The 27,471-nt window shown below is 48.7% G+C and overlaps 1 protein-coding gene across 1 annotated transcript in view; it reads right to left on the bottom strand.

Annotated features, from left to right (window-relative positions):
• The window catches only part of LOC142251327 (protein Shroom4-like), a 1,515,126-nt gene that overhangs the window by 759,989 nt on the left and 727,666 nt on the right, over positions 1–27,471 (bottom strand). The window contains exon 5 of the mRNA XM_075324019.1: positions 14,289–14,891. Within this exon, the coding sequence (XP_075180134.1) occupies positions 14,289–14,891 (603 nt within the window). The remainder of the gene's footprint in view (positions 1–14,288; positions 14,892–27,471) is intronic.

The following is a 27,471-nucleotide window of genomic DNA, read 5'->3' as shown; positions in this document are numbered from 1 at the left end:
AGGACTATTATAGTTGTATACAGACAGGCAGGGTATAGCCAGGTCGGAGTACAGTAGCAGAGTCCTCAGGACTATTGTTGCTGTATACAGGCAGGGTATAGCCAGGTCGGAATACAGGCTAGTGACCAGAAGAGTCCTTGTCAGGACTATTGTAGCAGTATACAGGCAGGCAGGCAGGCAGGGTATATAGCCATTCCTAGTGGTGACCGTATACCAGCCTTTATCATATCTGGGGCTGGTGTACACAGTCTAAAACAGTCCAGATAGTGTCAGACTTCTCAGTAATTGTCGCTCCTAAAAACCTGTTAGGTTCTTAGTGCGTCCATGCTTGCATTTAAAAACCGCACGTGTGTGCCTGTCGGTGGCAGCGTACAGGTGCAAGTTTTGCACAAACTATTATATAATGCACAAGTCTAGTGAATAATACACGTCAGTCAGCAGTGTCTGATAGTGTCAGACTTCTCAGTAATTGTCGCTCCTAAAAACCTGTTAGGTTCTTAGTGCGTCCATGCTTGCATTTAAAAACCGCACGTGTGTGCCTGTCGGTGGCAGCGTACAGGTGCAAGTTTTGCACAAACTATTATATAATGCACAAGTCTAGTGAATAATACACGTCAGTCAGCAGTGTCTGATAGTGTCAGACTTCTCAGTAATTGTCGCTCCTAAAAACCTGTTAGGTTCTTAGTGCGTCCGTGCTTGCATTTAAAAACCGCACGAGTGTGCCTGTCGGTGGCAGCGTACAGGTGCACGTTTTGCACAAACTATTATATAACGCACAAGTCTAGTGAATAATACACGTCAGTCAGCAGTGTCTGATAGTGTCAGACTTCTCAGTAATTGTCGCTTCTAAAAACCTGTTAGGTTCTTAGTGCGTCCGTGCTTGCATTTAAAAACCGCACGTGTGTGCCTGTCAGTGGCAGCGTACAGGTGCACGTTTTGCACAAACTATTATATAACGCACAAGTCTAGTGTATAATACACGTCAGTCAGCAGTGTCTGATAGTGTCAGACTTCTCAGTAACTGTCGCTCCTAAAAACCTGTTAGGTTCTTAGTGCGTCCGTGCTTGCATTTAAAAACTGCACGTGTGTGCCTGTCGGTGGCAGCGTCAGGCTCCATATTGTCCCTGGATAGAGACGTGCATGATGGCCTGTAAACCTGAAGTGCCCATTGTAAGGAAGTGGGTCTATTGTAGTATAGCCCTTAGGCAGGGCAGCCAAAAATTTGGAGGCTCCACATTGTCCCTGGATAGAGATGTGCATGAGGGCCTCAAAACATTGTTCCCATTGCAAAGGAGCGGGTCTCCGGTCGTTGTAATGCCCATTCTGAAAGAATGGGCGAAAAAATTTACCACTGGGGGTATACTTGAAACAACGGCCTAACTATTGTAACGGTCATCATGATGGCGCATGAGGAGAAGGAGGAGCAGTCCAGCGATTAGCCAAAGTCCAGAAGTGTGTTACCATGGGTGAGTGGAGGTACATGGTAAATTCCCGTTACAAACTTTAAATTCCGCTGTCATTTGCTGGTGGTGTGGTGAAGTCTGGCCCAATCCAACCCTTGTTCATCTTGATCAGAGTCAGCCTGTCAGCATTTTCAGTTGACAGGCGGGTGCGTTTATCTGTAATGATTCCACCTGCGGCACTAAAAACACGCTCTGACAAAATGCTAGCGGCAGGGCAGGCCAGGACTTCCAAGGCGTAGAGAGCCAATTCATGCCACGTGTCCAGCTTGGATATCCATTAATTGTAAGGCACAGAGGAATGTCGGAGTACAGTTGTTTGATCTGCAAGGTACTCCTTGAGCATCTGGGCAAACTTAGGATTTCTTGTGGCACTACCCCGCACCTCAGGGGCTGTGGTATGTGAGGGGCTGAGAAAACTGTCCCACATCTTAAAGACTGTTCCCCTATCTCTGGCGGATTGGACTTGTGCCCCTCTCGGCTGTACGCCTTGGTTGTCCACTGATTCCTGACCTATGCCGCTAGCGTTTTGTGAGGGGAATGCTTTGCCTATTTCCGTGACTATGGCCTTCTGGAACTGCTGCATTTTGCCTGACCTCTCCGCCTCGGGAATAAAAGACATAAAGTTCTCCTTTTAGCGTGGGTCTAACAGTGTTACCAACCAGTAATGATTGTCGGCCAAGATGTTCTTAACGCGAGGGTCACGAGACAGGCAGCTTACCATAAAGTCAGCCATGTGCGCCAGACTCTTAACAGCCAGTACTTCAGTATCCTGACCAACACGATGACTGAACATGCTGTCCTCCTCCTCCTCCTCCTCCTCATCATCTACCCTGTCCTCTGGCCAGCCACGCTGAACCGAGGATATGACTGCATGTCATATCCTCAATTTGGCCGGAGAGTTGCTCCATGTCTTCATCCTCCTCCTCGTCATAGTCCTCCACTGCACGTTGTGATGAGACGAGGCTTGGCTGTGTGTTATCACCCACACCCACTACTGTTTCTTGCGCCAACTCATCGCGCTCTGCCTGCAATGCATCATGTTTGTTTTTGAGCAGAGACCATTTTAGAAGGCAGAGAAGCGGTATGGTGACGCCAATAATGTCGTCATCGCCGCTCACCATCTTGGTGGAGTCCTCAAAGTTTTGGTGGATGGTACATAGGTCGGACATCCATCTCCACTCCTCAGGTGTTATGTGTGGAGTTTGACCCATTTCCCTACGGCTTAGGTGATGCAGGTACTCAACAACTGCCCTCTTCTGCTCACATATCCTGACCAACATGTGCAGAGTTGAATTCCAACGCGTGGGGACATCACACACCAGTCTGTGAGCCGGAAGATGCAAATGGCGCTGAAAGCCGGCAAGGCCGGCTGAAGCAGTAGGTGACTTTCGAAAATGTGCAGACAGGCGGCGAACTTTTACCAGCAGATCAGTCAGCTCTGGGTATGACTTTAGAAACCGCTGAACCACGAGGTTGAGCACATGGGCCACGCATGGACGATGTGTCAGCTGGCCTCGCCTCAAAGCCGCCACCAGGTTCCGGCCATTGTCACACACAACCTTTCCTGGCTTTAGGTTTGGAGGTGTGAGCCAGTGATCTGCATGCTGCTTCAGAGCTGTCCACACCTCTTCTGCATTGTGGTGTTTGTCACCTATGCAGATAAGCTTCAGCACAGCCTGTTGCAGCTTCGCCGAGGCAGTGCTGCAGTGCTTCTGTGTCGCCCTGGACAAGCCAGGGGCCACAGAGCACAACACTTACACACCCCACACTCCCTGCAGGCACATCATAGTCAAAACACAAAATCCTTGTTGCCTTCCCCAGGGGCTGTTGTCCACACCAGGGGGTGGAGCCAGGCGGTTGGTCTCCACCCACCAAGGAGTTCACAGTCCTGGAGGAGGGAAAACACAGGCAGTGAGAGTTAAGCTAAGGAAGTGGAAGGAGGAAAGTAGTAGAGAGGAGAAAAGTGACAGCAAAGAGCCTGAAGTTGGTCCGGGTGTGTGGCCCGGACAGGACAGCAAGGTTGGCAGGATGTGGTGACCGTCTGCAGTGGAGGCCGATTGGAGTCTGCCGTAAGGATCGTGGGCGGGTGGTGACCCGGCGGTACCGGACCGGTATACAAAGAGAAGCCAGGACCATTGGCAGGGGCCTTTCGGATCCCGGCAAGGCTTGGTGTCGCCGTGAATTTGCCAAATCCGTTAGTGAAAGGGACCTCCGGGTTTCCAAACAGCCAAGTCCCGATAGAAGGCAACCGGCCAACCGTGAAGGGGAGACACCGCCACCGCCAAGGGCAACCGTCTCCCAGGGCCAGCGCCTGTGGGCAAAAGTGGCCCCTCCGGCCCATATCCAGGTCGGGGAGCGGGTTACGGTGGGAACCCATCGCTACCAACACTGAACTTAGGTGCAGGGAGAGACGGTCATCACTAACCTGCAGGGAGGAACAACCGCAGCCGTCCGAGGGACCCGTCCATCCAGCCGCTTGTTTTACCGTGAACTGTGTCATCATCATTGGGCTGAGTGAGTACCTCCGTGCCGTGCGGCACAGCGCTGCCCCTGCGACCCTGCACCTCATCAGGCCCCGCAACCCGCCTGTCATCCATCTCTACCCAATCACCGGGCCCCGGGACAACCAACCCCCCTACCCACGGAGGGGAGAAATAACAACAAAGCTGCTCCCTGTCACATCACCACAACCGTGGGTGGCGTCACGGACAATATCCCCAAAACCCAAACCACCCCTTTTTACTCACGGGCGAGGAGCGCCGCTCGAGTCCCCGGGATCCGGCCATCACTCGAGCCACCGAGCAGCAGCAGCCGTAGAGCAGCGGAAGCTGGACCCGAGCAGTGGGAGAGCGCAGCGTCCCCTCCTCCGCCCGCGACACTTCCAGCTTGGGACTGGTGTGGAGGGTAAAGTGGATGAGGATGCGCAGGAGGAGGAGGAAGCTGAGGAGCATGACATTCCGGAGCTGTAGAGTGTGGGTGAAACCCTGACTGAGGTAGGGCCTGCAAAACTTGGTGTGGGAAGGACGTGTTCCGTCCCTCGCTCAGACTGGGTCCCAGCTTCCACAATATTAACCCAGTGTGCCGTCAACGAGATGTAGCGGCCTTGCCCACAAGCACTTGTCCACGTGTCTGTGGTTAGGTGGACTTTGGCTGAAACAGCGTTGTTCAGGGCACGTGTGATGTTTTGTGACACGTGGTTATGCAATGCGGGGACGGCACACCGGGAGAAATAGTGGCGGCTGGGGACCGAGTAACGTGGGACAGCTGCCGCCATCAGGTCGCGGAATGCTTCTGTCTCCACCAGCCTAAAAGGCAACATTTCCAGCGCAAGCAGTCGCAAAATGTTAGCATTTAGAAGTGTGGCATGTGGGGCGTTGGCAGTGTATTTGCGCCTGCGTTCAAAGGTTTGCTGAATGGATAACTGAACGCTGCGCTGGGACAAGGACGTGCTTGATGATGGTGTTATTTCTGCGTGGGCAACTGCAGGTGCAGGGCCGGAGGAGGCTTGTTCTCGGGCAGCATGGACAGGGGATTGGCTCGCATGCACAACAAGCGAAGACGTAGCAGTGACATCAGCAAGCACTGCTCCTCGACTCTGTTGTATTTCCCACAAAGTTGGGTGCTTGGCTGACATGTGCCTGATCATGCTGGTGGTGGTCAGGCTGCTAGTTTTGGTACCCCTGCTGATGCTGGCATGGCAGGTGTTGCAAATGGCCTTTTTAGAATCATCTGGAGCCAACTTAAAAAACTGCCAGACTCGGGAAGACCTAACATTTGTACAGGCACCTTGTGTCGTGTTGTTGTTCCGGGGAACGGTTGCCTGACGTCTGCCTGGGGCCACCACCCTGCTTCTTACTGCCTGTTGGGATGCTACGCCTCCCTCCCCCTGTGCACTGCTGTCCTCGCTCTGCATATCCTCCTGCCAGGTTGGGTCAGTTACTGGATCATCCACCACGTCGTCTTCCTCTTCCGCACCCTGCTCCTCCTCTTGACTTCCACCCCTTGTTGAGACACGTTGCCAACTTCGTGAGAACGTGGCTGCTCAAATATTTGGGCATCTGTACATACAATCTCGTCATGGCCCACTTCAACAGGAGCTGGCGAGAGGCCAGAATGTGTGAATGGAAACGTGAACAGCTCTTCCGAGTGTCCAAGTGTGGGATCAGTAATGTCCGTGGACGTGTACTCGGCCTGGTGGTAGGAAGGAGGATCAGGTTCTGAAATGTGCGGTGCAGTATCACGGCTACTGACACTTGACCGTGTGGAAGACAGAGTGTTTGTGGTGGTGCCAATCTGACTGGAAGCATTATCCGCTATCCAACTAACAACCTGTTGACACTGGTCTTGGTTCAAGAGCGGTGTACTGCTGCGGTCCCCAAGAATTTGGGACAGGATGTGCGAGCGAGTAGATGTGGCCCTTTGTTGTGGCGAAATTAGAGCTTGCACACGATCTCGGTCTCTGCCTGCACCACCATCACGTCCACTTCCTTGTTCGTTGCCAACGCCCTTGCGCATTTTGCAATGTTGTGCTGATGTGTATTCACTAGACTTGTGCGTTATATCCAAGTTTGTGCAAAACGCACACAAGTGCACCTGAATGCTGCCACCAACAGGCACACACGTGCGGTTTTTAAATGCAAGCACGGACGCACTAAGAACCTAACAGGTCTCTATCCAGGGACAATGTGGAGCCTTCCAATTTTTGGCTGCCCTGCCAAAGGGCTATACTACAATAGACCCACTTCCTTACAATGGGCACTTCAGGTTTACAGGCCCTCATGCACGTCTCTATCCAGGGACAACGTGGAGCCTCCCAATTTTTGGCTGCCCTGCCAAAGGGCTATACTACAATAGACCCACTTCCTTACAATGGGCACTTCAGGTTTACAGGCCCTCATGCACGTCTCTATCCAGGGACAATGTGGAGCCTCCCAATTTTTGGCTGCCCTGCCAAAGGGCTATACTACAATAGACCCACTTCCTTACAATGGGCACTTCAGGTTTACAGGCCCTCATGCACGTCTCTATCCAGGGACAATGTGGAGCCTCCCAATTTTTGGCTGCCCTGCCAAATGGCTATACTACAATAGACCCACTTCTTTACAATGGGCACTTCAGGTTTACAGGCCCTCATGCACGTCTCTATCCAGGGACAACGTGGAGCCTCCCAATTTTTGGTTGCCCTGCCAAAGGGCTATACTACAATAGACCCACTTCCTCAAAATGGGCACATTAGACTCAAGAGGCCTTCATGTACGTATCTTCTCAGGGACATCGACGTGCCACACAATGTTTTCATGTAAAATCTTTCATGTAATCTCCAAAAGTAACTTACACCAGCTCTATCTCACTATTGGGTATGTGCCCTTAACATTTCCGCCATGAAAATTCATTTTGGTGTCATTTTGGAAGGTTTTCTGGTGAGTCCGTAAAAATGGCGTAAAATGCGGACAAAATTGTTCACAGCTGTGACTTTTGAGTGATAAATGCTTCAATGGATCTTCCCCATGCTGTTGCCATGTCATTTGAGCACTCTTCTGAGACTTTTGTGACATTTTTAGGGTTTCTACATGCTGCCGGGGGTCATTTCATAAAAATACTCGGGTCTCCCATAGGATAACATTGGGCTCGGTGCTCGGGCCGAGTACACGAGTATCTTGGGATGCTCGGCCCGAGCCTCGAGCACCCGAGCTTTTTAGTACTCGCTCATCACTAGTCGCCTCGTCTATGTTTGTTGAGTCTGTGGGAGGGAGGAGTAGACCCGGAGTCTCTAACAGCCCTGGGAATAGCACGTATCCTGTATCAAGCAAGGAAGATACTGACATACCATTGGTTAGATCCTCTACCACCAACATTACCAGAGCTTAAAAATAAATTAAATAACGTCATTAGATTGGAAAGGGGAGTTTATTTAAAAAGAAAAACACTAAGAAAGTTTTACAAAATCTGGCAGCCATGGATGGAGTCGCCGGATCTCCCCTCTGGGTCTCTAGTGCAGGATGCAATGTTGGACCAGTTACTGTTGTGCTTGCAGTGAATGGAACGTTTGGGGAGTAAAAGTTAAAACTAGGGTTTTCTGTGGCGAAGTGGACTTTGAGCGGCGCTGTGGGAGGGGGCCGGAAGGGTGTGATTGATGACTAAACGGGGGGAGAGACGCAATCGGGTATGGGAATATGATGCGGAGCGACACGGCTGATGGAGGAGACTTTTCTATTAGACTGAGGCAGTATTGCATAATTTAACTTTTGTTTATCTGTGGAGTCATGTTGTTTGTAGGCTCAATTTATATAATTGTGATTTAAGAATCCTTTTTTATTTATATATATATATATATATATATATATATATATATATATATAGAGGAAGAACCTGATTTATAGACAACATATGTTTTTTCAATGTACACCTTTACTAGTTATATAAGATGCAATATATTTTCTCTGTATTGATTCCTAGTTGTCTAATAAAAAAGATCTGATTTAAAAAGACACCCACACACATGTCTTTTACTTGTCCAGTGTGTTGCACAGCTATGCTTTTCTGCTGCTTGGAAAAGTAGAGTTTTCATGGTACAGAAACATAAAACTGTTTCCAAAAGAGAGATACATTTTTCACAGTTTGTGGACAAGCAATTGTTTTTTCACTTTAAAAACAGCTAACCTGTTTTGTTCCATATATAAAGGGATAATTTTTTAACTTCTTGTTAAAAATCTATTGCTTCTTCACTTAGCGAAGACAAAGTTCTTGCTACTCTCCAGGCAGGGATAAGTTTTACACCATTCCATAAGAAAAATGGAACAGTTTCCTTTGTTTGCACCCCTTATGTATGAACACTAGCAAGACAAGTATCCACCCTCAAAAAGAGAATAAAATAAAATAGAGTAACATTAAAAAAAGTTAAAAAGTCAGTTAGTGCAATGAAAAAACAAGCTTTTACTGGTGATTGCCATCCATTTTCCCATAGAGAGATCTATTGAGATCACTTGGATATTACTAAAGCCTGTGTTTGTGTGGCGCCTTTGACCTGGTCAGACACCACTGAGTACTGCACTCAGGCTGAGTGAGTAAAAAACAGGTAATCCCAAAGGCTGACTCCCTAGGCTGACTCCCTTGTGGACACACAAACACTTAGTAACCAGAACACACACACAGCTTAGAGGGGACCCCTGGGCAGACCCAGGGACGGGGCATGGCCCTCGCATCCCAGCTAGTGGTGGGTAGTGGAAATGGAAACGGGGAGTTGTGCAGTGGCAGACAGAGGAGAAGGAGTGGAGGAGCTGTGTCTGGAGGGTAGAGCAGAGGAGCAGGACCCTGCCAGACCCTGCACCAGTAGTGGCTGCTGACGGGGGAGAGAGGCTACCCAGTAGTGCCGCCTGAAAACCACCTAGGGCAGTAGCAAGAGGTGGCTGAGTAAGGGGACTACCGGTAGACCAAGCCTGCATGGGGAAACAGGTCACCAGAGCAGGAACCCATCTACTTGGCCTGCTAAACCTGCTGGTGAGGGTGCTGTATGAACCTCACCAACCTACACAGAGTCCGCAGCATTGGCAGCAACGAGGGGGCCCATAAGGAGGATTGAGCCTGGAGCCATCTTAACCTTGGTCCACGCTGCCAGCAAACGGGCCAGAAAGGGGAGAACGGCAGTTGCGACTTCCCTGGGTGATCCTTGCAATACTACAAGTAAGGAGTCACCCCAAACAGGAAGAGCTAGGAAGGAGAGTCAGCAGTCACCCCTAAATCAGTGGAAGGGATACCTGGTTCCACCTGGTTCATCATAGCATCGCCCGGGTTGACTCACAGCTACCATCTGAAAGTGAGTAAAAACCCTGAAAGACATTGCTGCCTGTGTGAGTTCTTCTGCGACCTGTGGCTCTACACACTTACACTTGGCCCTAGGGCCAGCCTCACTCTCGGGAGGCCACAACAACTGACTGCATCTACCATCAGCCCCAGGCTTTCCTTAAACTGCAGTGGCGGTCATCCCCTGACCGCAATTACCGAGAGTGACGTCACGATTCTCATAAAAGTTAACCTGACCTGCCTGTTGTCAGAAGAATCCCAGCATGTGGAGTCCCTGGAGACCCTAAGGCGACCTGAAGGTAATGCGGGGCTCCACATCTGGCGTCACGAAAAGGATCAGGACTAGACCTATTAAGACAGGTGACCATGTACCTTGGCGGTCTGTTTTAAAAATTTGAACTGCCGCCATGTTGCCACCGCAGAAAGGGCGCCAAGAAGAAGTAACCACCCACGAAGAGGTGTGGCTACCCAGAGAACCCCTGCAGCGCTCTGACTTCGTGAGTGAGGAGGGCCGATCTGACCTTACCCGGCTGAGATGTTCAAGGCTGGTGGAAAAGGAAGGTTCTAGTCTGCTGCAAGAAACGAAACTCAGAGAGTGCAGAGAGGACCTAGTGAGCAGCGACGACGCAGAGAGAATGGCGTCCGCACGCGGTGAACCAGAACCAGGCTCCGCTGCCTGGTGGGACTGGGAGCTCGCCCAGTTCTGCGACCGTCTGCAGCAAGTGATGGAAGGGCGCTCAGAGCTATGGGAGCTGGCTGTGGTGGTTCGCGCCTACGAGAAGTGAACCGCGTGACAAGTGCCACACCGGGAATGGACCACCCAGACCCAGATGCTGATGCCTTTGGGTGAGTCCCATCCTGCCCCTGTCCTGTCGGGTGTGCTGACCCCGCCGGTGCTGTTACCGGAGGCGATCCCTGCAGTGATGCCCGTGGTGACCCATGCTGCGATGCCCGCGGTGAACCCCGCTGCAGTTCCTGCTGAGACCCCTGCTGCAACACCAGACCCGGCCGCAGCAGTTTCCCGCCCAGCTAGACCAGACCAGGACGCAGCCACGCCACGTCCGGCCAGCCCAGACCAGGCTGCAGCAGCGTCCCGTCCGGCCAACCCAGACCAGGCCACAGCAGTGTACCGCGCGGCCAGACCAAACCAGGCCGCAACGCCGTCTATCCCAGCCTGTAAAGCAGAGGCAGCCACCGCGCCCCAGCCGCCAACCGAAGAACCGGGTTCTGCGTCCCCGCTGGGAGAAGACGCAGTATTCCTGCGGCTCAAGGAAGAGTTGAGCGCACGCTTCCCCAAAGACCTGGTGGACATATTCATTGTCCTCAGGCAGTCAGTCATCTGGACCCGGAGCTGTCCCAGCGACTTCTGCGGCTAGAAAGAGCCCACTACCCTGGCCTTCTAATGAACGCCTGTCCCCAGCACTGCTGCCAAAGCAAGCAGAAGAGTGCTCAAGATCACTAAGGGGGAGGAGAGGCCGGGAGGCTGCAGTGCCAAATCTTGAACAGCCGAAGGACGCAGCACCCTATGAAAGTGAGGGAGGCCCGGAGGCCGAGATGTTGCCCTACTCCAGCTGGGAAGAGGTGCCGACACCCCCTGCCGAGGAAGAGCTGACCATCTTGATGCCCAGCCTGCACGTGATCTGGGAGACCGCAGACAGCGAGGTGGCAGTGATGTGGAGGCCAGCCAGCAGAGTACGGCGCCACGCAAGAGCAAGACCACCCCCTGTGCAGCATTCCCCAAACAAGCAAAAAGAAGAGGTGACAGTCCGAGATCTGGAGGAAAAGCAGTCCCTCAGAAAAGCCAAGCACCAGATCAGAGGTCCTCTCTACCGCGGAGTGGTTGAGGAATTAAGTCTGAGAAGTGGCTATGGTTTCCTAGTGGCGCCTGGCATAAAGGAGGGCATTTTTGTGAGTCAAAGAGATGTCCGATCCCACCTGCCTCGAGGACACCCTGGTCGTGACCTGAAAATGGGAGACCTAGTGGAATTCACCAGGCACAAAGGTGAAAGGGGCTGGTATGCTCTGGACGTAGTGCCTTGCCTGAAGAGCTCCAGCTACAGCCCTGCTACACCCTCTCAGTCCCCAAAGTTAACACCACCAAAGGAAAAAAGAAAAAGACAAAGACAAAGATAAAAACAAAGAAGAAGACAAAACTACAGATACAGCTACAGATGAAGACTTAGAAACCTCCAGGTGTCAGAGCCCTGCAAGCAAGAGCCCTGGTTGTGAGAGGAGAAGGTCTATGTAAAGAATAAAGTACAGAAAGGTACAGTTGACCAGTTACAGCAACGTTACCAGTTTAAGAGATTTTCCCACAAGGACTATTGTGAGAACCCTTTGAAAAATTCTTTGCACCTGGTTTTGTGCATTTAAACTACGGACCATAAGGCTATGAACTGGCTATAGCCACAAACTCTCGCAGTGTATGTAGTTTTACCTCATTGGTACCCACACCAGAGCACGCCTGTTTATGGGGCCTGGCTCACCTACAACAAGGGAGCACGTCTGTTTATGGGGCCTGGCTCTCCACCCCAAAGTAGTAAGTACCCTGTCTGAAACGACTCCGACCAAGAAAGTCGCCTCTACATTCCTGCCAGAAGTGGCCGAAGGCACGGCTCAACGAGAAGGGGCTTACCGTTAACCACCATCCCAAGGATAAGAAGATCAGAGGGTTTTGGATGGGTTAATGGACTTGTGAGTGGAGGGTGGTAATGCATGGTACCTGGTTTGAATATTTTATGAAGTTTTATACTGTTTTTTAACTGTTCTACAAGTTTTCACTTTAAATTTTATTGTCTTTTCAGCCCGAGGACGTGCTGCTGGTAACAAAGGGGGAATGTGGCACCCCTGACCTGGTCAGGCACCACTTAGTACTGCACTCAGGCTGAGTGAGAACAAAACAGGTAATCCCAAATGTTGACTAGGGTGTAGACACACAGACACTAAGTAACCAGGAACACACACACAGCTTAGAGGGGACCCCTGGGCAGACCCAGGGAGGGGGCGTGGCCCTCACATCCCAGCTAGTGGTGGGTAGTGGGAATGAAAACGGGGAGTTGTGCAGTGGCAGCCAGAGGAGAAGGAGTGGAGGAGACGCATCTGGAGGGTAGAGCAGAGGAGCAGGACCCTGCCAGACCCTGCACCAGTAGTGGCTGCTGGCGGGGGAGAGAGGCTACCCAGTAGTGCCGCCTGAAAACCACCTAGGGCAGTAGCAAGAGGTGGCTGAGTAAGTGGACTACCGGTAGACCAAGCCCGCACGGGGAAACAGGTCCCCAGAGCAGGAACCCATTTACTTGGCCTGCTAAACCTGCTGGTGAGGGTGCTGTATGTACCTCACCAACCTACACAGAGTCTGCAGCATCAGCAGCAACGAGGGGGCCCATAAGGAGGATTGAGCCTGGAACCATCTTAACCTTGGTCCACGCTGCCAGCAAACGGGTCAGAAAGGGGAGAACGGCAGTTGCGACTTCCCTGGGTGATCCTCGTAATACTACAAGTAAGGAGTCACCCCAAACAAAAAGGGCTAGGAAGGCGAGTCAGCAGTCACCCCTACATCAGCGGAAGGGATACTTGTTTCCACATGGTTCATCATAGCATCGCCCGGGTTGACTCACAGCTACCATCTGAAAGTGAGTAAAAACCCTGAAAGACATTGCTGCCTGTGGGTGAGTTCTTCTGCGACCTTTGGTACTACACACTTACACTGGGCCCTAGGGCCAGCCTCACTCTTGGGAGGCCACAACAACTGACTGCATCTACCATCAGCCCCAGGCTTTCCCTAAACTGCAGTGGCGGTCACCCCCTGACCGCAATTACTGAGAGTGGCGTCACGATTCCCATAGAAGTTAACCTGACCTGCCTGTTGTCAGAAGAATCCCAGCACGTGGAGTCCCTGGAGACCCTAAGGCGACCTGAAGGTAATGCAGGGCTCCACATCTGCATTAAAGAGCTCAAAAGGGGCTCAGTACAATCCTAGAAGACTTCAGAGTGGAACCTTGGATTACGAGCATAATTGGTTATAGGAGTGTGCTCTTAAACCAAGTTACTCTTATATCAAAGCAAATTTTCCCTTAAGAAATAATTGAAACACAGACAATTTGTTCCACTACCCAAAAATATTTACTGTATTTATACAAACTTATTACTATAATAAAAAATAATGTACTGTATTCAAATAAAATTATTACAGTACACTAATACAAAATACTGTACAGTATAGTAAAAAACGTATAAAGCAAATTAAACTGCACTTTAGCTTACAATAAAATTGTTGGTGTGTGGGAGGTACAGTACAAGCAATGTACTGTACTGGTTACCCGAAAGAGAGTACAATACTGTATCCACAAATGCAAATTGATAGACATGCTATATGGTATATACTGTACTGTATAGTGGTATACTGTAAACAGTATATATATACACAGAAAGTTACCTCCATAGTGGGTCAGAGCGCGGTGAAAGGACAGAAATGGAAGTGTGCAAGGTGGGAATTTGCTCTTATTGTAAATCATTGCTCTTAAACCAAGTTACAAATTTTTAAAAAGCTTTGCTTGTCTTACCAAATGCTCTCAAACCAAGTTACTCTTAATCCAAGGTTCCACTGTACTTGTGTTTCAAACATTTGGGGAAAGCTTCTTCAAAGATAGCAAAATCATATTTAAACCATCTCTAGTATTCATTACAGCCTACCCCTTTAATATCACAGGGTATAGTTGGTGCAAAACAATTCACAAGACCCAGTCCATTGGCCACATCAGTAATCTGTGGCCAGTGGACAGGAGTACTGAACACAACCTCTAGCCACAACCTCTTACCCGACGGTATCCGCACCTCTTCTTTTGATTAGCCGGCCTAGTGTGACGTCTGGCTGCAATGAAGACTGATGTGAAGGGCACGCTTAATAAAATATAAATGTTATAGTAGACTAAGATATTCTGGTTTTAGCAGTACCACAAGAAACAATTATAACTTTATCTTGTAATTGAAATAGAGGGAAAAATAATAGCATATAAAAAAAACACTTACGCTAAAGCATTTTGGTTTGCAGAATCAGCGAGTGAAGACTCCTCCTGAGATCTTTGTGAAGCACAGTTTATCTCTGATAGTTCTTTAATAGGATTTAGTCCGTCAATTGGAGGAGATAAATTACATGCTACCTTAGCAGATGTCCTATCGACAGGAAGACTTTGGGAATGTTGTCTAGGAAGCCTGCTAAATTCTGACTCTGACTTTTCTTTGCAGTAGAACAATTCAGACTTAGCAAGTTGCTTACTTGCCTGGTTCTCTTTGTACTTTTCCCATTTAGGAGGTGGTGGCCGAGGAGGCTTTTGCTTTTTTGATTGAGTAGATGGCTTTCTTTCTTCCAGTATGGTTGAAGGAAACTCCATCTTGTCTCGTAATGCAAGATATTCAAGGTCAAGTTGACTTACGGAGTAAGCTCTATTTCGAGATGGCTCTAAATGTCCAGACTGAAAAGATGCTAACTCTTTAGGCCTAATGAAATTGTCATAGGAAAGATCATATGAAGATGTTGTCTTGGACAATTCAGACCATTCATGGCTGTTCCTCTCACAGCATTGTTTTGTGGAGCCAGAGTGTTGAATGCCAGGTGGAAAGCTAGTTAAGTCACTGTAAGATAAAAGATAATAATACAGATTTTAATACAATTTTTCACTTTTTCAGGCCCCCTTCACACTTCCGTGAAAAACACGCACGTGTGTTACGGGCCGTTTTTCGGGTCCGTATCCCGTTTTTGTGTCCGTTTTTATGGTCCGTGTGGCATCTGTGTGAATTGCGTATGCTAGCCGTGTTTGTGTGCAGAACGTCCGTGTGTGCGTGTGGAATTAACGTGTATGTGTACGTGGAATGTCCGTGTGGAATGTCCGTGTGGAATGTCCGTGTGTGTGATGCACAATGTCGTTTATAAATGCCGGCTGACAGACGACTGAGTTGCGCGATGAGAATGAACTCGGGTGAACTTCACCCGAATTCATCCTCATACCGCGGCTCTGTCTGTGTCGAGTACTGATTAGCGGTCACCTGTGAAGGATTCACCGGTGAAGGATTCACCGGTGACCGCTAAACCCCCGAGTGACTGAAGTTTCCCCCCCTCTCTCATACTCACCGATCCCCGATCCCCGGCGCGGCGCTGCACGGCATTCACACTGCTGCGGCGGCTTTTACTATTTTGAAAAAGCCGGCCGCTCATTAAACAATCTCGTATTCCCTGCTTTCCCCGCCCACCGGCGCCTATGATTGGTTGCAGTGAGACACGCCCCCACGCTGAGTGACAGCGGTCTCACTGCACCCAATCACAGCAGCCGGTGGGCGTGTCTATACTGTGCAGTAAAATAAATAAATAAATAATTAAAAAAAACGGCGTGCGGTCCCCCCCAATTTTAATGCCAGCCAGATAAAGCCATACGGCTGAAGGCTGGTATTCTCAGAATGGGGAGCTCCACGTTATGGGGAGCCCCCCACCCTAACAATATCAGTCAGCAGCCACCCAGAATTGCCGCATACATTAGATGCGACAGTTCTGGGACTGTACCCGGCTCTTCCCGATTTGCCCTGGTGCTTTGGCAAATAGGGGTAATAAGGAGTTAATGGCACCCCCTGGGCTGCCACTAAATCCTAGATTAATCGTGTCAGGTGTCTCCCCGAGATTCCTTTCATGATTAATCTGTAAATTACAGTAAATAAACACACACACCAGAAAAATCCTTTATTAGAAATAAAAAACACAAACATATACCCTGGTTCATCAATTTAATCAGCCCGAAAAAGCCCTCCATGTTCGGCGGAATCCAGGATGGTCCAGCGTCGCATCCAGCTGTGCTGCATGGAGGTGACAGGAGCTGCAGCAGACACAGCCGCTCCTGTCAGCTCCACGCGGCAAATGAAGAGTGCTGCGTGATCAGCTCAGCTGTCACTGAGATTACCCGCTATCAACACTGGATCCAGTGACAGCGGGTAACCTCAGTGACAGCTCAGCTGATCGCGCAGCTCTCTTCATTATCTGCGTGGAGGTGACAGGAGCGGCGGTGTGTGCTGCAGCTCCTGTCACCTCCATGCAGCAGAGCTGGATGCGACGCTAGAGGTCCGTGGATTACGCCGGACATGGAAGGCTTTGTCGGGGTTAATAAATTGGTGATGAGGGACTTTGTTAGTGTTTTTTATTTCTAATAAATTATTTTTTCGGGTGTGTGTGTGTTTTTTAACTGTCACTTACAGATTAATCATGGAAGGTATCTCAGGGAGACGCCTGACATGATTAATCTAGGACTTATTGGCAGCTATGGGCTGCCAATAACTCCTTATTACCCCGATTTGCCAACGCACCAGGGCAAATCGGGAAGAGCCGGGTACAGACCCAGAACTGTCGCATCTAATGTATGCGGCAATTCTGGGCGGCTGCTGACTGATATTGTTAGGCTGGGGGGCTCCCCATAACGTGGAGCTCCCCATCCTGAGAATACCAGCCTTCAGCCGTATGGCTTTATCTGGCTGGTTTTAAAATTGGGGGGGACCGCGCGCCGTTTGTTTTAATTATTTAATTATTTATTTCACTGCACAGTATAGACACGCCCACCGGCTGCTGTGATTGGGTGCAGTGAGACACCTGTCACTCAGCGTGGGGGCGTGTCTCACTGCAACCAATCATAGACGCCGGTGGGCGGGGAAAGCAGGGAATACAAGATTGTTTAATGAGCGGCCGGCTTTTTCAAAATAGTAAAAGCCGCCGTAGCAGTGTGAATGCCGTGCAGCGCCGCGCCGGTGATCGGGGAACGGTAAGTATGAGAGAGGGGGGGAAACTGACCGACAGACTGTGAGAGAGGGACAGACAGACAGAGAGACCGACAGAGAGACAGAGAGACCGACCGACGGACTCAGGGAGATTGCCGACATACACAGAAATAGAAAGAATGGCCGACATCACTAGAAATAAAAACACCAAACGGACACGGACTATAGGTAGATGCATACGTGTTTACTAACGTGTGTGCACATACCATAGTATCATAGTTTCATAGTTTTTAAGGTTGAAGGGAGACTCTAAGTCCATCTAGTTCAACCCGTAGCCTAACATGTTGATCCAGAGGAAGGCAAAAAAAACCCCAATGTGGCAAACAAGTTCCAATGGGGAAAAATGTCCTTCCTGACTCCACATCCGGCAATCAGACTAGTTCCCTGGATCAATACCCTGTCATAAAATCTAATATACATAACTGGTAATATTAAATTTTTCAAGAAAGGCATCCAGGCTCTGCTTAAATGTTAGTAGTGAATCACTCATTACAACATCATGCGGCAGAGAGTTCCATAGTCTCACTGCTCGTAGAGTAAAGAATCTTCGTCTGTGATTATGATTAAACCTTCTTTCCTCAAGACGTAGCGGATGCCCCCGTGTTCCAGTCGCAGGCCTAGGTGTAAAAAGATCTTTGGAAAGGTCTCTGTACTGTCCCCTCATATATTTATACATTGTGATTAGATCCCCCCTAAGCCTTCGTTTTTCCAAACTAAATAACCCCAAGTTTAATAACCTGTCTTGGTATTGCAGCCCACCCATTCCTCTAATAATCTTGGTGGCTCTTCTCTGCACCCTCTCCAGTTCAGCTATGTCCTTCTTATATATCGGTGACCAGAATTGTACACAGTATTCTAAGTGCGGTCGCACTAGTGACTTGTACAGAGGTAGAACTATATTTTTTTCATGAACACTTATACCTCTTTTAATACATCCCATTATTTTATTAGCCCTGGCAGCAGCTGCCTGACACTGTCCACTAAAGTGAAGTTTACCATCCACCCATACACCCAAGTCTTTTTCTGTGTCTGTTTTACCCAGTGTTCTACAATTAAGTACATAATCATAAATGTTATTTCCTCTACCCAAGTGCATGACCTTACATTTATCTACATTAAACTTCAATTGCCACTTCTCAGCCCAATCCTCCAATTTACATAAATCTCCCTGTAATATAAAATTATCCTCCTCTGTATTGATTACCCTGCAGAGTTTAGTATCATCTGCAAATATTGAAATTGTACTCCGCATGCCCCCAACAAGGTCATTTATAAATATGTTGAAAAGAAGCGGGCCCAATACTGACCCCTGTGGTACCCCACTATGAACTGAGACCCAGTCCGAGTACGTACCATTAATAACCACCCTTTGTTTCCTATCACTGAGCCAGTTTTTAACCCAGTTACACATATTTTCCCCTATCCCCATTATTCTCATTTTATGTACCAACCTTTTGTGTGGCACCGTATCAAAAGCTTTTGAAAAGTCCATATACACAACATCCACTGCATTTCCCTGGTCCAGACTTGAACTTACCTCTTCATAGAAGCTGATCAAATTAGTTTGACAGGATCGATCCCTCATAAACCCATGTTGATACTCTGTCATAAGGTTATTTTTCTTGAGATACTCCAGTATAGCATCTCTCAAGAAACCCTCAAGGATTTTACCAACCGTAGAGGTTAAACTTACCGGCCTATAATTTCCCGGCTCAGTTTTTGTCCCCTTTTTGAATATTGGCACCACATTTGCTATGCGCCAGTCCTGCGGTACCGACCCTGTTATTAAGGAATCTGAGAAGATTAAAAATAATGGTCTATCACAGAACTCAATTCCTGTAGTACTCTGGGGTGTATGCCATCCTGGCCCGGAGATTTGTCAACCTTAGTGATTTCGAGGCGGCGGCGTACTTCCTGCTGGGTTAAGCAGGTAATATTCAAGGGTGAATTTATGGTATCACTGGTCATGTCATCTGTCATGGCATTTTCTTGTATAAAAACCGTAGAAAAAAAGTCATTCAGCAGGTTGGCTTTACCCTCATCCCCTTCCACCATTTCACCAAGACTATTTTTAAGGGGGCCAACACTATCGCTTTTCAGTTTTTTACTGTTTATGTAGTTAAAGAATATTTTAGGATTATTTTTACTTTCTCTCGCAATGAGTCTCTCTGTCTCAAACTTTGCTAACTTAATTTGCTTTTTACATATTTTATTTAATTTTCTATAATTATATAATGCCTCATCACTACCTACCCTCTTTAATTCTTTTAAGGCTTTCTGTTTTTCTTTTATTGCTTCCCTTACAGCTCTATTTAGCCATAGGGGTTTCCTCCTATTTCTAGCATGTTTGTTCCCATAGGGTATATTTTCTGCACAAGCCCTATTCAGGATGCTCATAAAAGTCTCCCATTTGCTTTGTGTACTTTTATTACTTAGTACATCATCCCAGTTTATTGCACTAAGATCATCTCTCAACCGTTTAAAATTTGCTTTCCTGAAGTTTAGTGTCCTTGTAGCCCCTCTACTAGACATCTTACTAAAGAATACATGAAAACTTATTATTTTGTGATCACTATTCCCCAAGTAACCCCCAACTTGTATATTTGATATGCGGTCTGGCCTATTGGTTAGTACAAGGTCTAGTAGTGCTCCCCCTCTTGTGGGGTCCTGTACCATTTGTGAAAGGTAATTATCTTTCATTGTTATCAAAAATCTATTTCCTTTGCTGGAACTGCAAGTTTCTGTTCCCCAATTTATATCAGGATAGTTAAAGTCCCCCATAATAATTACCTCTCCGAGACTCGCTGCTTTATCAATTTGCTTTATGAGGAGATTCTCTACCTCTTCCATAATATTCGGCGTCTTATAACACACCCCTATCAGTATTTTATTATTCATTCTCCCCCCCTTATCTCCACCCATAGGGACTCTACATTCTCAGTACCCTCACATATGTTGTCACGCAGGATGGGTTTTAAGGATGATTTTACATATAGACACACACCTCCCCCTCGCTTATTTGTATCGTCATTCCTGAATAGGCTATAACCCTGTAAATTAACAGCCCAGTCATAGCTCTCATCCAGCCATGTCTCTGATATCCCCACTATATCATAATTTTCTTCCAACAATATTAATTCTAATTCCTCCACCTTATTTGTGAGGCTTCGGGCATTAGTGTACATGCACGTTACGTATGACTCTGTACCTGTATTCCTGCTTACTGTATTAACTGTCCTAACCCTTCCCCCGTACCACCCCCAATTTCATTACTTGTGCCCTGGTCACTATCTGCACTACATTCCCCTTCTATAAAGTAGTCATTGTGTCCACGTGTGCGTGCCCCGTGCAGATAACGGACATGCATCCGTGCAAAACGCAAACACATATGGATCACGGACACGCACACACAGACATAATGAAATAACGCACGTGTGACCACAATCATAGATTAACATTGGTGCATGTTTGTCCGTGTCTCCGGTATATACGGAAACGGAACAAACACGCACGTGTTTCACGGACGTGTGAAGGGGGCCTCAGTCAAACTTTCTACAGTAGCTTTACAGGGATTTCTTTCACAGAACAAGAGTATTTCTAATTTCAACAGAGTTTTCATATTAAAAAGCTTTATACTACGAATGCATGCAACTACCTCACCATGAATTCAAAGCAACTACTTTGAATCCACCCACGAGGGGGAACTTTGAGGATACTTTGAGATCGTTGCTAATTGTGAATTGTCTATAGTAATGGTCTTAGGGATTTGTTTCTATTTGTGCCTCACATGGGTACTGGGCCCATTTGATCTTAGTGACCCAGTGGGCATGTGTTTGTTTTTATGTTCATGTTTTTATGTGACCAGCAGTCACTTTTAAGCCTTCACTTTAGTAAAAGTTAAATTTTAGGAGCAGCTTTCCCATTGGCCCCAGCTGAAAGGTAGAGTGACGCCCTGGTCAGGCCAGGTAGTCACAAATAGGCCCCTACACAACACCTTCCTTCACAGGTAACATGAGCCGACCCTCAAAACCCTAGTCCCCCCCCTCAGGGCCAGATAGACACACCAGGGAGCAGAACCAGGCGGTTGGAAGACGCCCACCAAGGAGTCTAGACAGCCCGGGGCGGGAAAGTAAAGAGTCGAGTGTTAGAGTTCAAGTTGGAGAGGAGTGTGGGCTGGAGCTGTGTCCAGCTCCAGCAGAGGCGAATACCCCAAATTGAACGGCGCCAGGGTAGGAGCCCTGGTGCCACTGGCTAGGAGGCAGACGGCGATCTCCGTCTGCAGGAGCTGGGAAGACGGCTCGGTGGAACCGAGGTGGACGGGACAGGGTTGTAACCCGCCGGTACCGACCCGGGGAACCGACTCGGAAATCGGAGCACACAGGGGGGTACTCGGACCCTGAAGCCGGGACCAGAAGCGACTGGAACCATCTAATTTACCGATTGAGGCCAGGATTAGAGGTTCTGTGCCACCCAAAGTCCCTATTAGAAGGCAACAGCCCACCGAGGGGGATAAAAGGCCACCGCCAAGGCTCAGAGATCCCACGGGCCAGCGTCTGCGGGCAAGGGCTCCTTAGGCCACATCCAGCCGGGAGCGGACTCCTGAAGTTGCAAGCACAGGCAGTCCACCATCTTACAAAAGTGCAGGAGAAAGACAGAGAGAACCAGCTGGGTGGGGGACCAGAACGCAGCCGGCTGTGGGCACCGACCACCATCACCTTGGTTTACTAGAGACTCATGTGTTTCCTTCAATAGTGAGTACACCAGCACTCTGCGGTCGCCCATGTCCCTGCACCAAAAAACCCCTAACGGGTCCCATGGCCACCATCCCTGCCCACGGAGGGGTTAACAACTTGCTGCACAACATCTCCCCCGGGTGCCCCGTAACTGCAGCGGTGGTATCCAAACTCACCACATATCGTGGGTGGCATCACGAACTTAGTACGGCTCAGCCCGTACACATATGTCCTGCATCCACCAACCTCCACCCTTTTCATTCGGAGTGTCCGCGGGATCCCCCGGGTCCAGAGACCCTCGAGCCACCCACCGGAAGGTCCGGACCAGAGCAGCGGCAGGCTGCTGGCACGGGGGCGGCACAGTAGCAACTCCAGCTGGAAGGCACACACCATCACAGTCAACCAGTGGTACTGCAGGTCCTACTGAAACCCAGCCTAATAGATGAGCGGAGCCTGCGCCCAGCAGAGTCACTGACTGCTCCTTTGTCGTCAGCGCCGCCCACCTTGGTGACGTGGGGGCGTCTGATTGAAGCAGAAGTCACCTCCGGGAAAGATGTGACAGTTACCTCCTAAGGGCACGGGACCCTGACATGTACAAAAATAAGTACTACACTGCATAAAGTGCAATTACAAAGTGGAAAAAAAACTTTTGGACATAAAACTGAAAAACATGTGATTTAACATTATGCAATACAGTGTAATTGTGCTATGATTAAATACCATATGATACCATAGACCATTGAGAGAAGTTAGGGGGTCTTCAGGTTATTGTGACTTTTCAAGAGAAATCCAAGTACAGCACTGAGCTATTTCCAGTAGTTAGAAAGTCAAAGAATGAATCAGAAGTCGAGCATGTGCACTTCTACTACAATCAAACTGGGGCTCTGGATAGCTTCTGTGCCATCCTGGTGAAGATGTATATGTATGCTATATGTACAAAAGTATTGGACAAAAAAATAGAGGACGGAAATATGTCACAAGTAGGTATTTGAAGCATCGCCGACTGTCATGGCGGTGTCAGGATCTATGGAAACATTTCCCACATGACTACTTTACATCAGCATAATTTTTTAAACCTAAATGTTTATCAGCATTTACCCAACAACATTTACAAAATCATTTTTTAGGGATTGCATCACATTTGAAGTGACTTTCAGGGGCCTACAGTGCTGGCCAAAAGTATTGGCACCCCTGCAATTCTGTCAGATAATACTCAGTTTCTTCTTGAAAATGATTGCAATCACAAATTCTCTGGTATTATTAACTTCATTTATTTTGCTTGCAATGAAAAAACACAAAAGAGAATGAATCAAAAATCAAATCATTGATCATTTCACACAAAACTCCAAAAATGGGCCAGACAAAAGTATTGGCACCCTTAAGGCTGCTTTACACCAGACAATCTATCGTGCGATAGATCGTCGGGGTCACGTTTTTTGTGACGCACATCCGATGCCGGCCTGTGTGACACCTCCTAGCGACGCAGTATCGCTCACAAATCGTGAGTCGTGTACTGCTCGCTAGGTTCCATAATATCGTTTAATTTAGTAGTTCATCGTTTCCGGGGTAGCACACGCCGCTCCGTGTGACACCCCGGCAACGATGAACAGCAGCTCACCTGCGTCACGCGGCCGCAGCCGGCTATGTGAAGGAAGGAGGTGGGCGGGATATTTACGTCCCGCTCATCTCCGCCCCTCCGCTTCCATTGGCCGGCGGCCGTGTGACGTCGCTGTGACGCCGAACGTCCCTCCCACTCCAGGAAGTGGACGTTCGCCGCCCACAGCGAGGTCGCACGAGAGGTAAGTATGTGTGACGGGGGTTACTGACTTTGTGCGACAGCGATTTGCCCATGACGCAAAAAGGACAGGGGGCGGGTACGATCGATTGTGAAATTGCACAATCGGTCGTACCGTGTAAAGCAGCCTTTAACCTAATACTTGGTTGCACAACCTTTAGCGAAAATAACTGCGAACAACCGCTTCCGGTAACCATCACTAAGTTTCTTACAATGCTCTCCTGGAATTTTAGACCATTCTTCTTTGGCAAACTGCTCCAGATCCCTGAGATTTGAAGGGTGCCTTCTCCAAACTGCCATTTTGAGATCTCTCCACAGGTGTTCTATGGGATTCAGGTCTGGACTCATTGCTGACCACTTTAGTAGTCTCCAGTGCTTTCTCTGAAACCATTGTCTAGTGCTTTTTGAAGTGTGTTTTGGGTCATTGTCCTGCTGGAAAACCCATGACCCCTGAGGGAGACCCAGCTTTCTCACACTGGGCCCTACATTATGCTGCAAAATTTGTTGGTAGTCTTCAGACTTCATAATGCCATGTACACGGTTAAGCAGTCCAGTGCCAGAGGCAGCAAAGCAACCCCAAAACATCAGGGAACCTCCACCATGTTTGACTGTAGGGACCGTGTTCTTTTCTTTGAATGCCTCTTTTTTTTTCCTGTAATCTCTATGCTGATGGCTTTTCCCAAAAAAGTTCTACTTTTGTCTCATCTGACCAGAGAACATTCTTCCAAAACGTTTTAAACTTTCTCAGGTAAGTTTTGGCAAATTCCAGCCTGGCTTTTTTATGTCTCGGGGTAAGAAGTGGGGTCTTCCTGGGTATCCTACCATACAGTCCCTTTTCATTCAGACGCCGATGGATAGTACGGGTTGACACCATTGTACCCTCGGACTGCAGAGCAGCTTGAACTTGTTTGGATGTTAGTCGAGGTTCTTTATCTCCCATCGGCACAATCTTGCGTTGAAATCTCTCGTCAATTTTTCTTTTCCTTCCACATCTAGGGAGGTTAGCCACAGTGCCATGGGCTTTAAACTTCTTGATGACGCTGCGCACCGTAGACACAGGAACTTTCAGGTCTTTGGAGATGGACTTGTAGCCTTCAGATTGCTCATGCTTCCTCACAATTTGGATTCTCAAGTACTCAGACAGTTCTTTGGTCTTCTTTCTTTTCTCCATGCTCAATGTGGTACACACAAGGACACAGGACAGAGGTTGAGTCAACTTTAATCCATGTCAACTGGCTGCAAGTGGGATTTAGTTATTGCCAACACCTGTTAGGTGCCACAGGTAAGTTGCAGGTGCTGTTAATTACACAAATTAGAAAAGCATCACATGATTTTTCAAGCAATGCCAATACTTTTGTCCACCCCCTTTTTATATTTGGTGTGGAATTATATCCAATTTGACTTTCTGACAATTTTTTTTTTCCATTGAAGACAAATTAAATGAAGATAATAATACCAAAGAATTTGTGATTGCAATAATTTTCAAGAAGAAACTGAGTATTATCTGACAGAATTGCAGGGGTGCCAATACTTTTGGCCAGCACTGTATATAATTGAAAATACACAAAAGTGACAGAATTTTAAAAACTGCATGCTTCAAAGCGCTGAAAAATCCATTAAATAAGTTTATCCACCCTTCGGGTGTTTTACAGGGATTAAAGCAATGTGGAAGGAAAAACATGAAAATGTTACTCTTTCCCCTCAAAAATGTTGCTCTAGCTTCAAATTTTACATTTTCACAAGGGTAACAGGAGAAAATACACCATACATACACCTGATGTACTTTAATGTGGCATCCCAGTGTTCCGGTTGCCACAGTGACATTGCCCTCCTCACAGGGGGTGATGTAATGCCTGGAAGCAAAAAGGGGGGTTACCCATGCTAGGTACACTAGCACTCAACACTTCCTACTCCAGACCACAAGGGGGGGCTCGAGAACCCAGTTTGAGGATAGCTTCCCTATGTATTCTGGCCTGGAGGAGAATTTAGTAACACACAGACACACGAAAGTGAAACTAAGAGAGCAGAACAAGTGAGGCGTGGAGAGAAGTCAGTCGCTGAGAAAAGAGCTGTGCCATAGCTCCCTAAGGGCCGAGCGCATAGAAACGGACATTGGAGTCCAAGGCTGCGTGGGTACTGAGGTCCCTGTAGCAGAATCCGAAGGGCAGGAGACTATAGGTCTTCTGGCCCACAGAGTGCCCGGAACACAGCAGCATACTAAAGCCAGGAGCCGTGATGGAAGAAGCGGCACCAGTAAAGGACTCGCGCTGCCTGCCATATGGGTGAAAACCAGAACCATAAAGAATGGGGTCTCAGCGTAGCTTCAAGCCGCAAGGACCCACATGTGGCACTCCAGCGGTCTGGTTGCCGCAGCAGTGTTGCCCTCCTCAAAAGGGTTAATGCTGAGCCTGGAGGTAGTTGGGGAAGTCCATTGGCCAGTAAGTACCATCGTCCAACATAGTTTTTCCCCCCGGGCCAGCAGAGGGAGCTCTAAACCTGGATTTCCAGGAAGATTCCTTAAGCTCTGACCTGGGGAAGGAGTTAGTCTGTGAGGAGAGTTCAGTGAGGAAAGAACTTGAGTAGTATGGTGTGTGAGCTGGGAGCTGAGCCGGATCGTTCAGCACAGGAAAAACACAGTCCACAGCGAGGCAAAGAGGAGAAGGACATCGGGAAGTGGAGCACAGCCAGCTCACCTCGACGTCATCACTGAAAAAGAAAACCGAATACCGTAGTTTGGGGCCACTCGAGTATCGGTGGTCATATCCGGAGGATGAAAGGATTGCAGGTCTCCGTCCACCCCACACCCGGAGCTGTGGAGCCAGGACTTGGTGCCAGGATAGGAAGAGGGGCACATGTGATAGTCCACACAGCCTGCCATACGGGGGAGGTAATAAATTACCTCACAGAGCGACAGAACGGATCTCAGTATTGCTGAAGCAGCGGGACCCTGCCTAAACAGACAGAGCGTAGAGAACAGGCCTCATTACTCACCTGGCCAGTGTGAGTTCCCTGACTGCTTCCAGGCTACCGGATCACCACTACCAACTATAACAGACTCCCTGGAGGTCATCGACTAGGACAAGGAAAGGAGAAGGTAAAAAAAATCATTGTCTGCGTCTGTTCCTTTTCACTGCCCTGTCGGTCCTGCACCTCATCAACATCCCCCGTAGACTTTCCAAACGGTTTCCCCGGGGTACCCACTCCACCTGTGGAGAGCAAGAAATACCTCAGCTGCCACAACATTAGCCCCGGGGGGTCCCTTCCAGCAGCTGCAGCTCCATAGCCGCACAATTCCACAAGTGGCGTCACGAATTTAAATAAACTACAACTCCCATCATCATCTCCCCCATCAGCCACATTAATTGACTCCGCCAGGGTCACGGAGTCGTGCCCGGCCACCGCTGACCACCCTGGACTAGTCTGGCCCGACACCGAGTCACCTAAGGCCCTGGGGCGGGTGAATCACACACACTACAGCGCAAGCAGGAAGGCCTACAACCCACCTGGCTAGGTGGATCCCTTCAATTGCTTCCAGGCTGACCAGACATCTGTTACCTGCTGGACCAGTCTCCTGGACCTGTACCATCAACTACCAAGTGAAAGGTAAAGGAAGCTACGGCCCTTGTCTTGTCCAGTTATTACCAGTGTCCTCATTCCTACACCCCAACAATTAGTCCCTCCATCAATCACCTATTACTACCGCTATCCGCCCTGGGGTCCAGCTCTGCCTGTGGAGAGCTATACCAACCAAGCTGCGTCGCCATATGCCCCAGAGGTCCCTGTCCAGTAGCGGCAGCACCTAACTTGCTGCATACCACAGGTGGCGCCACGAACTACCATCTCCATCATCATCCCTACTTGTACTGACACCGCC

The sequence above is a fragment of the Anomaloglossus baeobatrachus genome, chromosome 9 (genome assembly GCF_048569485.1).
Source record: "Anomaloglossus baeobatrachus isolate aAnoBae1 chromosome 9, aAnoBae1.hap1, whole genome shotgun sequence".
NCBI lineage: Eukaryota > Metazoa > Chordata > Amphibia > Anura > Aromobatidae > Anomaloglossus > Anomaloglossus baeobatrachus.
This window is presented reverse-complemented; position numbering and strand designations above follow the sequence as displayed.